The sequence below is a fragment of the Eutrigla gurnardus genome (genome assembly GCF_963514095.1).
Source record: "Eutrigla gurnardus genome assembly, contig: SCAFFOLD_59, whole genome shotgun sequence".
NCBI lineage: Eukaryota > Metazoa > Chordata > Actinopteri > Perciformes > Triglidae > Eutrigla > Eutrigla gurnardus.
The window spans coordinates 78,004-91,642 of record NW_028155512.1 but is presented as its reverse complement, the minus strand read 5'-3'; the positions used below and the strand labels follow the sequence as shown (position 1 = coordinate 91,642).

At 45.0% G+C, this 13,639-nt stretch overlaps 1 protein-coding gene across 1 annotated transcript; it reads right to left on the bottom strand.

Moving 5' to 3' along the window:
- Positions 1 to 5,487: 5,487 nt before the first annotated feature.
- Positions 5,488 to 12,950, bottom strand: LOC311010232 (lymphocyte function-associated antigen 3-like). Its single transcript, XM_084040775.1, has 6 exons — positions 12,580 to 12,950; positions 12,196 to 12,486; positions 10,977 to 11,231; positions 10,711 to 10,839; positions 10,316 to 10,387; positions 5,488 to 9,230 (listed from the first exon to the last, which is right to left on the bottom strand). Exons 1-6 carry the CDS (start codon positions 12,629 to 12,631, stop codon positions 9,013 to 9,015), a joined length of 1,017 nt encoding a protein of 338 aa, XP_083896901.1. The 5' UTR covers positions 12,632 to 12,950; the 3' UTR covers positions 5,488 to 9,012.
- Positions 12,951 to 13,639: the final 689 nt, after the last annotated feature.

Genomic DNA, 13,639 nt, shown 5'->3' with positions numbered 1-13,639 from the left:
GTGTGTTGTCGGGATGTATATCATGAGCTTGTCATGTGCTCATTCCGGGTGCAGCTACACATTGTGTCCGTTCAATGTGTGTTGTCGGGATGTATATCATGAGCTTGTCATGTGCTCCTTCCTGGTGCGGCTACACAATGTGTCCGTTCATTGTATGTTGGCCCCCACCCTTGCCGCTCTCTTGCCTGTGCCTGTGTGTGTGTGAGACCCAGATGTTATCCTCTCTTGTGTTTCCTGTTTTCTACGTATGGCGTGCAGATGGAATGCCCTGACTCAGTTTCTAACCCCCACAGTAGTTTTCCACTAGCCTAAACATCTGAGTTTATGTGTAGTAAATTAAAGCTGTGTGATTAGCTTATGCATTTACATTTTTCTCCACAAATCCCCCTTTTCACACCAACTAGGTGTGAACATTTTTGTCTAAAGGTACTCTTTTCCTTCCTCGTCTTCCATGTCCGGGCTCCCATCCTCGAGTTCCTCATTAGCTAGTAGGGGCATCATATATTTTGGTGGGTCTTTTTCTTTAGTCAGTGCAGTTTGCACTAACCTGGAAACCATGGTTCTCAGACATGGAATGCAGCACCACCCACAGGTAACTAGTATGGCCAGGAAGATGGCTATTGAGGCTGCTAAAGATATTATTACCGCTTTCCATTTTCCAAACACATCTTCCATCCATTTGGTGAACGGGTCATCGACCCCTGATGCTTCATGCATTTCTTTGGAGAGTGCTCTTATGTTTTCTAATGCTCGAGTGACTGAGCCATCTGGGGCCGTGTTATTGGGGATTATGGTACAGCAAAGTTTTCCGAACATGGCACAGACACCCCCTTTTTCAGCTAGGAGCATGTCTAGCGCCATTCTATTTTGCATAGCGATGATCGATGTGGGTGCGAGCTGCTCCGCCAGCCCTTCTACTGCATCCCTAGTGGCATTAGCGAGGCGCAAGAGATTATAGTGGATATAGTTAATGCGGCCTACGTTTTTATTGGGGAGTATCCAGAGAAAGATCGATTCGAACCCTGCCCCTACTTGATTGGCCAATTTATACTCGTCTGGCACGCCTCGAGGGATACCTATGGCGTCCACGTATGTGGTCCCTCCAAATGGGTCTTGCAAGCTTGTGTCCCTTTTAGCAAGTATATGTCTTCTTCTTCGCCGGACGAGGGCGTTAGGTCCTGAGGGGTTTTTTATCACTCGACTGCCTATTAACGTAAGGGGCATCCCTAGTCTGACCATGGCGCAGGTGCCTGTGGTGGTGTCGGCCTCTACTCGAGAATAGAGACGCAACCCTCCACAATAGTAGAACAGTCCCGCTCGAGCCCATGGTCCTATCACATCCCCAGATGTTGTCCTATTGCACCAGTCTGAGGGTATGTTTCCTACATTGACTTTTGGTTTGCTGCTGGCGAAGTTGAAACACTGATACCTGGGTTCTTTTCCTTTTATGGCGGTAAAATAGCCGGCCCTAGTTTTATTATCAATGGGTGGGAAGACTGATGCCAGGGATTGACATCCTGAGGGTGTGGCTTTTCTGGTCAAGTTCATCATACATTCATAACCTACTTTGTCTTTGTCTGGATATAAGGGGGCAGGTTCGACGAACATGGCAGGACGCGCAGCCGCGCATGCTACACATCCCGTCATGTTCTGGCGCTTAGCATTATCCGTAATCCACCTCAACCAAATGTTACTTTCTCCGAAGCCTGTAGCCATTTTTACGACGTCTAAAGGAGTTAATTCTGTGTAATCCTGGGTCATCACTATCGGACTGGTAGTAGGCGGCTTTAGGGCAGTGGAATTAGCTGTGGTCGTATTCGTTGCACTACCTTTACTAGTGGGGGCGTATTTGGGCGGGTATATGTTTACTTGTATTCCTCGTATCTGGTCTTTTCCGGTGACGTCTACTCCTAATGCGATCCATATGCGATTTTTTCCCGTGGAGCTTGCCTTAATGTTATTGATAGAGAGGGTGAGCGGATTGCCGGTTGGACTGAAATCTCTTTGGAACGAAATGTGGTCCCAAAACGCGCTGTGTGGGAATCGGGTAAAACCGGACCAAGTCCCAGTGAACTTTGTTACTAGATACCACTCGGCACAAAATGGCTGTGAATCCACCGAGAACCCAAACCCATGTTGGTAAGCATTCCCAGTGGCCTCGCAGCTCTCCACTATTCGTGCGCTATGACACAGATAGACATCGTAGCCCCGCCAACTTGCTTGGGATTCCCGCAGTCTATCACGGAGCACAGGTCGAATGTGAACATTGTGGTATCCCCGGCAGTATAATTTAAGACTATTTTAGCACCGCACGCGACTTCGGGGATCTGGAAAGTTTTCGTTTGTTCCCTTTTGGGACGGGTTAGGTAAATGTTGGTGGAATTGTCTCGCTCTTTGTTTATTAGTTCGAGTCCTAGTAGAAGGAGTATTACCGCCACCCCGGTTGCACCTATGATCACGGTGCACATCGTTTTCCCTCATGGGAGATAGTCTGCATATCTCCACCTCCGTCTTTCCTCCGGTGCAACAGACGGATCTCCGGAGAGTCTCCTAAAACTCCTCGGAGTCGTCATTTTGGGCCAAATCTGTTCTCACTTCCTGGAGTGAGCGAGTAGGTGGTGATGCTGGGGCACAATGTGTCAGGTGGTGCCAGGGAGCTCCTGCTTTTCCCCTGACCTGGACCGAGTGTGAAGTAACCTCCTTCACTTCGTACGGACCAGTCCACCTGGGCTCTGTCCACTTTCTTTTGTGAACCTTGACCCTGACCCAGTCTCCTACTTTGACTATCGTCCCCTGCTCTTCGGGATCCTTCTCCTGTGCCTTCTGCACCTGTATTGAGAGGGCTGAGACAAGAGATATTAGTTCTCTCATGTAGTCGGATTTCTCTATCTGACACACATCTAAAGGAGGTATATGTCCTCCATCACATGGCGGGCCAGGCATTGGCCTTCCCGTCAACAACTCATGGGGCGACAGGTGCGTGCCTCCCCCTTTTGAGGTTCTCATGGCCATGAGAGCCAAAGGGAGGGCCTCCAACCATGTCATCTTACTGCCCGCACATACCTTGGCTATTTTAGCCTTCAACGTTTGATTCGCGCGTTCCACCAGTCCCTGGGACTGTGGATGGTAGACCGAACCAAAACTGTGTGCAATCCCCAGGAATGCCTCCACTTCACTCAGCATCTGATTGTTAAAATGTGTCCCGTTGTCTGATCTGATACGTTTCGGTACCCCGTATCTGGGTATTAGCTCTGTTTGCAACCACTTTATTACTGTCTTCCCGTCTTCTCTATTTGTGGGGATTGCTTCTACCCATCTTGAAAATCTGTCTACCATTACCAACATGTACCTCTTTCCCTGTACTACGTTCTCCTGTCCCATATCTGTATAATCTATACTAATATCTTGGAATGGTGCGAGAGGTACGGGGTAGGATCCCATGGGCGTTTTGAATGGTTTTCTTGGGTTGTGGTTTCCACAGACGACGCATTCTTCGCAGTATAGTTTTGCCATGCTGTCTAGGTGTGGGTGCCACCAGAGTGCTGAAATGTTCAACAGTGTCTGTCTTTGTCCTTCATGGGTTGGTCCATGGGCTTCTTTTAGTAGGGTCGCTACTAGTTTTGCTGGTGCCACTATCCTTCCATCATGTGATCTCCAGAGACCTTCTTTCTTTGTGGCCCCCTTTTGTGTCCATGTCGACCATTCGTACGGGCCTGCTTGTTCTTGTATCTTTTTTAGGTCCTCTTCGGTGAGTTTAGGTTGGGGGGGCGTCAGCCTGAGTACCATTTGCTTTGGCTGATATCCTCCTGCCTTTTTGGCCGCCTGATCTACAGCCTCGTTTCCTTGACTGATCCTGGTGCCTGTTTTCTCATGTCCTTTGCACTTCATTATGGATACTCCTCTTGGTAGGGTGATTGCTTCCACCAGCTCTTGTATTTCTCTTTGGTGTTTGATTGGGGCGTTGCTGGATGTTACGAATCCCCTCCGTTGCCACATGGGTGCATCTACTTGTGCCGCCCCATGTGCGTAAGCAGAATCTGTAAAGATGTTCACCGTCTTTCCTTTGGCCAGTTTCAAGGCTTCGGTGAGCGCCTTGACTTCTGCCATTTGCGCTGAAGCGGGTTGTGGTATTACTTCTGCTTTGAGCGTCTCATGTCTTCTATTGGGGTGTTGCTGAACCACTGCATATGATGCCTGGTTCAGTCCGTTTTCTCCTCGGTAGCAGCATCCGTCAGTGTAGAGCCAGAGTTCTGCTTTGGGATCTATGTCATTTTTCAGGTCTTGTCTGAGCTTACTTTCTTTGACCGCAAGTTCTTCACATAAATGTGGAGTTCCTTTCCCAAAGTTTCCAGCCATGTTCCTTTCGGCTGCCACAAAGGTTATATGTGGCCTGGTGCATTCTCTTTGAATCTTGGTTTTTCTGGCCATGCTGAAAGTAAACTCCTTACTTGCCAAAAACGCTGCAACTCCATGTTCAGTGTGGACCTGTAATGGGTGACACATCACTACATGTGCTGTTTTTTGGAGGGCTTTTGCTACCGCTGCAACATATCTGGCGCACGTTGACTGTCCGGTTTCCACTGCGTCGAGTTTTGAAGAGTGGTATATCAACACATTCCTCTCTCCCCCTTTTTTCTGATACAAAACAGTATTTAAAAATGCGTTTTGTTCAGAAACATCCAAATGGAACACTTCTGTGTAGTCCGGTGAGGTGAGTGCAGCAGCTTGGGAGAGTACTTGTTTCATGTCAGTGAATGCTTGTTCAGCTTCAGAAGTCCAGGGTAGTCGTTCTGTGAGGTTTCGAGCCCCTACCTCGTTGATCATTGTCCGCAAAGGTTGTGTCCGATTGGAGTAATCAGGTATGTAGGATCGGCTGTAGCCCGTTAGTCCCAGAAATGACAGCATGTCTGCCACCGTGGTGGGCTTTGGATGGTGTAGGATTGATTCCCTGTGGGCCGTAGATACTCCCAATCCTGACGCCGAGATTTGTCGGCCTAGGAATAGGACTTCTTCTCTGCATAGCTGCACTTTTTCTCTCTTGACTTTGTAGCCCTTTTTGTGCAGGACTGAGAACAGTAGGGCAGTGGCCTATAGGCAGAGGGTAGATGTCTCTGCTGCCAAGAGAAGATCATCTACATATTGGATGAGCACAACCCCTGGTGGCCATCGGAGTTCTAGTAGGTGTGCTTTTAGTACCTGATTAAAGAGACCTGGCGAGTCCCTGAACCCCTGTGGCAACCAATTGTAGGTGTACTGTTTGCCCCCAAACGTGAAAGCAAACATGGCTTGTGATGTTTGTGCCAGTGGAACACTGAAGAAAGCGTTTGCCAAATCTATGACAGTGAAGTATCGAAATGCTGGGCTTAAACTCGTGAGTGAGTGTGGGTCTGGTACTGGATGAACATCTGGTTTTCTCCCAACCATCCTCTGCTACCAGATTTGTTGTGAAAAAATAGTAAGCTTGAATATACGAGGAGAGTCTATGAGTTGTATCAATAACAGCGCTTTATTAGCACAAGTATCAGGAAAGCATATTCCGGCAGTTATACGTGCACGGACCTAATAGTCAGCTCAACATAGGGTTGAACTCACTCAAAAGGCGCTTACAACAGAGTGCGCAGCTTATTTCAAGAGACTCCACATGAGTCTGATTGGCTCAGTCAATAGATGCAGGCGGAGTGTAATTTTAGCATGCCGCGGCCTGGTTGGAGCGCTGGGTATCTCCACCCACACTGGCTCATAGGATCCATCCCTCCGGGTGCTGTCATCTATGTATGTGTGTGTATGTTGTCGAGATGCATATCATGTGCTTGTCATGTGCTCCTTCCGGGTGCAGCTACACATTGTGTCCGTTCATTGTGTGTTGTCGGGATGTATATCATGAGCTTGTCATGTGCTCCTTCCTGGTGCGGCTACACAATGTGTCCGTTCATTGTATGTTGGCCCCCACCCTTGCCGCTCTCTTGCCTGTGCCTGTGTGTGTGTGTGAGACCCAGATGTTATCCTCTCTTGTGTTTCCTGTTTTCTACGTATGGCGTGCAGATGGAATGCCCTGACTCAGTTTCTAACCCCCACAGTAGTTTTCCACTAGCCTAAACATCTGAGTTTATGTGTAGTAAATTAAAGCTGTGTGATTAGCTTATGCATTTACATTTTTCTCCACAATTCCAAGTGCCCTCCTCGAGGGAGGTGAGGTCGGGTTCCCTGTGATTCCTCATCTAACAGAAAGTGGGTTAAAGGAAAAGCAAAGAGCGGACCCCTGTATTCGGGAAGTTGTTCAGCAATTGGAATCAGGAGTGAGTCCATCACCTACCATTCGAGCGGAACTTCCTGAGCTTCCTCTGTTGCTCCGGGAATGGAATCACTTGGTTCTGAAAAATGACATTCTGTACAGATCACGACAACAAGGTTCAAGTACCACTCTTCAATTGGTGTTACCAGCAGAACTGAGAGGCCTGGTGCTACAAAGTCTCCATGATGACATGGGACATATGGGAGCGGAGCGTGTGCTTGATCTTGTACGAGCCCGATTTTTTTTGCCCCAAAATGGCAGCTAAGGTTGAAAAGAAAATCCAAACCTGCCATCGCTGTGTTCGGCGAAAGACCCCTCCCGAGAAAGCAGCTCCATTGGTCAACATACTTACCAGCCGTCCATTAGAGTTGGTGTGTATGGATTTCTTGTCTCTGGAACCCGATCGCAGCAATACAAAGGACATATTGGTAATAACTGATCATTTCACCAAGTATGCTGTGGTCTGCCGGTCAGCCGGCGCCGCGGCTATCTGACTTATTTTTTTCTAAGTCATTCAGTAGCATTTGAGGAGGACAAGGCGATTGGTTTGTTTTGATTAACACCCGCCCCAACAGTCCGTATCAACCACACAGACAGCGTGCGGAGGAAGGGGTGTGTGTGACACTGATGCTGCAGTCGCGGTGTGTGTGTAGCGAGCGCCGAGCAGAGAGGGAGAGTCGAGGCTTCGACTAGTACTGTAAACCATGGACCCCAACCCCCCGGGTAAAAAAAAAAGAAAAGGCGGTGCCGAGAGGGAGAGAGAGAAAAAAAGAAAGGCGCTGGAGGAGGATGCGGCCAAATGCCGTAAACTGACAAATTTATTCAGGCCCCCGCCCCCCCCAGCCAAGATACCTCTGCAAGTAAGTTATGTAAAAAAAAAACAACAACAACAAAAAAAACACTGGTTCTTGAGGTCCAGGGACCTGGGTCCTTGAGGCTGTACACTTTTACACGCGTAGGCTATAGGTCCTGGCCATGAAATTAAACAAGCCACTTTTTTATTTACTGTTATCATTCCATTATTATGTATATGAATACAAGGGCACATTAAGTGAGACATAGGCTACACTATCTTACTGTATGAACTATAGTGTATGGAAAAACACTGTAAGCATATGTTTGCTATTCAAAGGTGGTGATGGTGATGACACAAGTCCTGCTGGTACTTCAGGAAAAGCCAGTGCAGAGCAGTTGGCAGAAGGTACAGAATCATTTCTAGAGCAACAACATGCAAGTTGCAGACATAACACCAACAGGCACTGCCATTTGACATAAATGGCTCTCATTTGTAATACGGTAATAGCTGCCATTCTATTAAGCACTAGTGGTGTTGAATTTTGCTGTCTGTTGCTGACTTGCTGTTATGTATTCCAGCCCTATATTAGAATATGAGTCAATATTATGTGATTGCTTAGGAACTATACTCTCGGACTGTATTATACATTGCGTCTATCAGTGTGTGCATGTTCTGTGAACATGTATTCAAAGGCTGTCCCCTCATAGCTGATTAATTGTTTGATTTGGACTTTATTGTCTTTGTTTATTAGGTTATATTGTAGGCTACACATAAAAATTATGCCAAAGAGGCAGTTGACATTCCACATGATATGATGTTTAAGTAACCTTGGCACTGCGTTAAACCTTTATTTTCTTCTAGTAAGTGTGTTAGTGGATTTTGCTGAGGATTGTTGTGTTACTGTATTTTACCAGCCTGGCCCCAAACACAAAAGTTACTGTATATTCCTAACTTAGTTTGTACATAGGTCCCATATTTGAACTTCTATTTGGAATGCAGTGTGTGTGTGTGTGTGTGTGTGTGTGTGTGTGTGTGTGTGTGTGTGTGCGTGCGTGCGTGCGTGCGTATGGCGTGTAGAATCGTTTCATATTACTTGCGCAACTATCTGAACGCGTCACACCCACGTGCTTTGACGCCTGTGCAGCACACAGCGCCTGACGTGTAATGTAGTTTCCTCATTGACTTATAATGGTCACGCGTTCACGCGCACGTTCACGCGCACGTTCACGCGCACGTTCACGCGCACGTTCACGCGTGATGGCTGCTGCACGCCTGTGATCACATTACGCAGAGTAACTACGCGTAACATTCATGCGTTTTTTACCGAACGCACGCATTAACGCTCGCATGAAGATAATTGAACATTTTTGTCTCTGTCACGCGTAACAAGAAGCGGCGTACATATGAAGCAGCGTGCGCACGTCTGTCTCTCACTGTTTGACAAATGTTGTTACGCGTTCACACGCACGATCTGCTGTGCGCACCTACTCCGCGTAACATGAGCGTGTAATGTAGTTGCCTCCCCTGGTTGACTGAAATGAACAGGCCAACTACATTACGCGTTCAAGTTACGCGGAGTAGGTGCGCACAGCAGATCAATTCCGGCCGCGCAGCATCAGAATCTGCGACCGCACGTGCGTGTGAACGCGTAACAACATTTGTCAAACAGTGACAGACAGACGTGCGCACGCTGCTTCATATGTACGCAGCTTCTTGTTACGCGTGATATACAACCTGCGCACGACAACGCACGCACGCACGCACGCATAACAAATAACCATGCGTTCACACACACGCTGCTGCGCATCTTTTTAAGTGTTTTGACATCGATTTACCTTCATAGCGTGTGTGCGTGTACATGCGTGCCAATGCATGTAGGTGTGGGCGTGAACGTGCGCGTGTGGGCAAGGCCAGGGTGGCCTGGTTACATGACTGACTCCTGGCCTGAAAAAGTCTCCCAGTCCGGCCCTGGTGGGGACTCTTGAAGGGTGGGGGCCTGAGTTTGCTGGGAGGTGTCTGAATACTCACTGAAGAACAACCTTTTCCTAGGTGTTCTATGCTGGACTGCATCGCCATTGTCGTCACTCGCACGATCCTTCCCCTGAGGAGTCAACCCATCACTCTGAGGGGAATGATAATATCCTAAACCGGACACACGGAAGAAGGGAAATAAAGAAATGATTCAACCATGCAGAAGCAGTCTAAAGAAACCAGTAGAACTATGTACAACCTTAATAACAATCACTACTGAATCAATACATGATGAGATCAACTTCCTACATGTTATACTTTTAAAGAGCAAGATGTGATGTTGATAAGCTGATCAACTTTTTTAACATGGACTGCATCACAGAGTGCATTAATATCGTATCTAATATCTGAGGTTTCTCTTGAGCTTCTGCAAACATTCTGTAACATGTAGCTTTGCAGGCGTGTGCTCTCAGAGTGCTTCCTTGCTTTTATCTCCAACGCGCCCCGCAGGCGATGAAGAGGCACCAGAGGTCAAATGAAACGGCGACGCCCTTTAATTTTAAAGCTACAAGTGATCAAATCAACATGCTGAAATCTAATGCTCATGTTTCAGCTGGTTGAAATACTTCATCATCATCTCACCTTGTGGTTTCTGTAAAGTTATAAAAGACAAAAAGTGAGAATAGAGAAAGAAAGAAAAAAACAGGAAAACTGCTCCAAGGTCTAATCCAGGAGTGCCCACTTATTTTCCAAAACAGAAACCTAATGGTAAAGCATATTATAGTGAAAATCATGAGCGTGTGCTAGTCCTGCTCAATGTGTAAAGTGTCCTGAGATTACTTCTCTTGTGTTATGACACTATAAATATAATTTAATTGAATTGAGATGCAGAATGGTACAATGACGGCACTTTTCTTAACGCTCATCTGTGTTATTGTCTATTCTTTAAACCACACAGACATTTTAGAAAACAGTCAAACAAACCAGTAGAGAACAATGAGTGCTGTTAGTAACCTGTAGTGTTATATTGATTAATGAATCAATTGCTCAACAAAAAATACATCACTTATAATAATCAATCAATACATTTAGTCAAAATTCCCAAGCATTCACTGTTTGCAGCTTCTCAAATAGAAGATCATGCAGCTTTCCATTCCACTAGTTTGACATCCTATAAATAAAATGATTAACTAAATTAATTAGTTATTGCAGGTGTACGCAAATTGTAAGCAACTTTGTTAACTAACAAAAGGTACCTTTGATTTTTTTCTTTGAACTTCCATCTTTGCTTTGCCCAAACCAAGCTTTAATGGCAGAGCTGACATGCCCTGGAAAGAGTGAAAGACAACACATCATTGTTTAAGTCTTTTCTACTATGTATAAGTCATAATGAATAACGTGTGTTAATGTAACCTTTTCGTGGCATCTCATCATCATGTTTATAAATTACAGTCACACATAAATGGCTTTCTATAGATACTGGTTGAACTTTTGATCTATAAATAACAAATAAACTTGCCCAATGCAGGGCTTATTAATAACCAATTACTCATAACTGAATACATACTGTAGATATCAATGTCTGTATTATTGTATATCAACTAGTTGCTGAAATTTCTCCTGTTTAGGTGTGAACTTTTTTAATATTTACCTTTACGGCGGCGTTTGAAGAACACTGTCAGAACCACGATGATGACAATCAGGGCACCTACAAGTAAAACACCTACAACACCTACAACTAAAACACGTACAACGATGTCGGCAATCTTGCCAGAACCGGCTGCACAAAAAGAACAAAAGTGAATCTCACAGCAACCTTTAGTTACATTTTTCAGTTCCAAAACAACATTCAAGCAGTAAGTGGCGCAATTTCTCTTACAAAAAAAAATCTGCTATTCTCTGAATGTGAAATCTTACCTGGGTAGCAATCCTTTGCTGTGAATGTCGCCGTTTCACTGCTCAGAGGGTTGCTCACATTACAAGTGTATACTTCATCATCATGTTCGGCCCCCAGAGAGATTTGTAACTGTTGGCCAGGCTGCAGGTTTCCATGTGTTCTCCACTCAAACTTCATTGGAGGTCGGTAGACAGCAGAACACAGCAGCTGTGCAGATGCGATAGTGCTGCTGCCGTTGCTCATCTCACAGGATATGTTGGGGCTGGCGACCATCTCTTAATGAATACATGAAAGAACAAATCAATGAATACATACCAACGTGAATGACTCTAATGTGTTTGAACATGGATAAGGTATAGAGGACATAATGTGCTTATCGTTAGCTTCATAGCATAAGCATAAGTCATCTCTTTGACTTAGGCAGTTTTGATACAAACAAAATGGCAGAACGGCTGTCCACAAGTGAAGCATTAGCTCTTCTCTTTGATTCATTTTCATCTGGTAAGAGTTAATATTTCTTCAATTTTCTAGACACTAAATGTAATTTCAGTCAATCAAAGGGATTATGAACTCTGTATTTAAACTTGAAATCACATGTTTTGCTACAAGATAATGAAGTGGCTAAATATTATTTATAAATAAATAATTTTCTGGTCAGAACAAATCTTTACACTTAAAAAACATCACCAGAAAAAGACATTTAGGCAATTTTAGACATTTTTAAGCAAAATTTCAAGTGAAGTCATTTTTCAAGCGTTTGCTTTTTATTTTAAGTGCAAATAGATTTGTTTTAGAAATGAGACATTTTGACTAGACATAAGAAGTATTTGTTAAGATTTAGATTTTTTGCAGTGAACCTTTGAATTTAACATGGTTTACTGTGTTAAAATACTCAACATCACTTAATTTTCTGCTTTAGACATAAGAAACAACTTGGTTATGGACAAGTTACACATCTTGGTTATATTTAGGAGAGTAAAACAACTTTGGTTATGTTATGTTTGCATTTATATGTAAGAAAAGAAATGCCTTAGTCATGGCATATTCTGCCTAAGTCACTTATTTTATACATATTAAGAAATAACTGGTTGTGATATCTGAATCATTGCACTGCTGGGTGCAGGTGAAAACGTTTCTGACACTGACTCTGTTACTTCCAGCTCCTGTAATGCAGGTGACTTTGTTTACTGGGTAACTGCATATAACCACCACAAAAAAAGTTCATAAAAGATAACTTACCTATCACCTCCAATTTATAAGCTGAACGATGCAACCCTTTTTTATTGTCTACTTCCGCTCTATATTCCCCGCTGTCCTCAAATCTGAGGTCGGTGATACTGAGTACTGCAGTGACCCAGTCCAGAGTGACCCTGTTGCGATACGTGCCGTACACATATTCCTCCTTGCCATAAAACTCTACCGCTATGTTGCCATTGTGTAACCACAGAATTGCTACAGCGTCTCCATCGGTGTCTGGCTTTAGGGTGACCCCCCCTCCCTTGAGTGCATATATTGGAGATTGCCCAGCAGCTGAAAACAGAGAGCAGAGACGTTTAGAAACATGCAGCATTGTCAGATCAAGCGTTTTCGCGCCTTCCGGGTCCATAAACTCCATAAACTCACCATGGCAGAAGGCAGAGCAGATGAAGAAGACCAGGAAAAACCGACGCGCCATTTGAGAGGAGCAGATGTGTGGCCTGATTTGCTGGATTACCTCTTAAACTGCCTTCCTTCCCCTCCCGATTACAGACGGGAGAAAAAACTCACGGATTATTACTTTTCCTCAACCAGTTGGGCAGAGGTTAGCACAAACTTTCAGAAACCACCGTGCATGTAAGGGGGCGTCACTCAGTCGTCACGGGAAAAGCGAAAGTATATTTTGTTTGTCAAGTTTCTAGTTTCACAAACGACTTCCTGCCCTTCAAAGTAAATTCGAGATCTCCTCTCATGTATTGGCCGAACACCATGTGATATTTACCCTGGACTTGGACGCTTGGTTAATAATTAAATTAAATACTATATGTCCATTATATAAATAGACAATTCACTGCTTTCTATTTTAACTCAACACATTCCACATAAGCTTTGTTTGATTTCAAGATTTGAATGACTTTTGTTACTTATTTGGCATGTCACTGTCACGTCTGTGTGCTTTATTTTGAAAATATGCAGGAAGACACCCTTCGTTTGACAGGCGGTATGTCAATAGGCGCGTTTCGAATCCTGCATGTGTAGCGGGGTCTAATCTGCGTGGTGTCTGGCTCAAGGTAGGACAGGACGACCACGAGGATTCAGACACATTTATTTCTCCTGCCTGCATGAAAACAGCAAAGCACAGTGGTTTTCTTCACAAGGATTACTGCGCCCTTTCTGAAGTGCCGCATTTCAAAATAAAAGTTATTGAAGCACGTATCGATTCCTATCAAAATAAAACTGATTGTCATAATCTAGGGTAACAACATCTCCATGCTACACATGCACATGCTTTTGCCTCGCAAAACCAGAGCTGCGTTTCAAAAACAGTTGGAGTCGCCCTCGCTCACTTGCCCTAAGCACTTGCCCTCGGGGGAATCCCTGCTGCCATCTTAAGGGCTGTTCCATTTCTCTGAACAGCTGAAGTGAACTCCGTGAGATCGACCCTTGAAGGTGCGTGTCAACAGGCAGCGGTGTTTCCCCGCGTCCC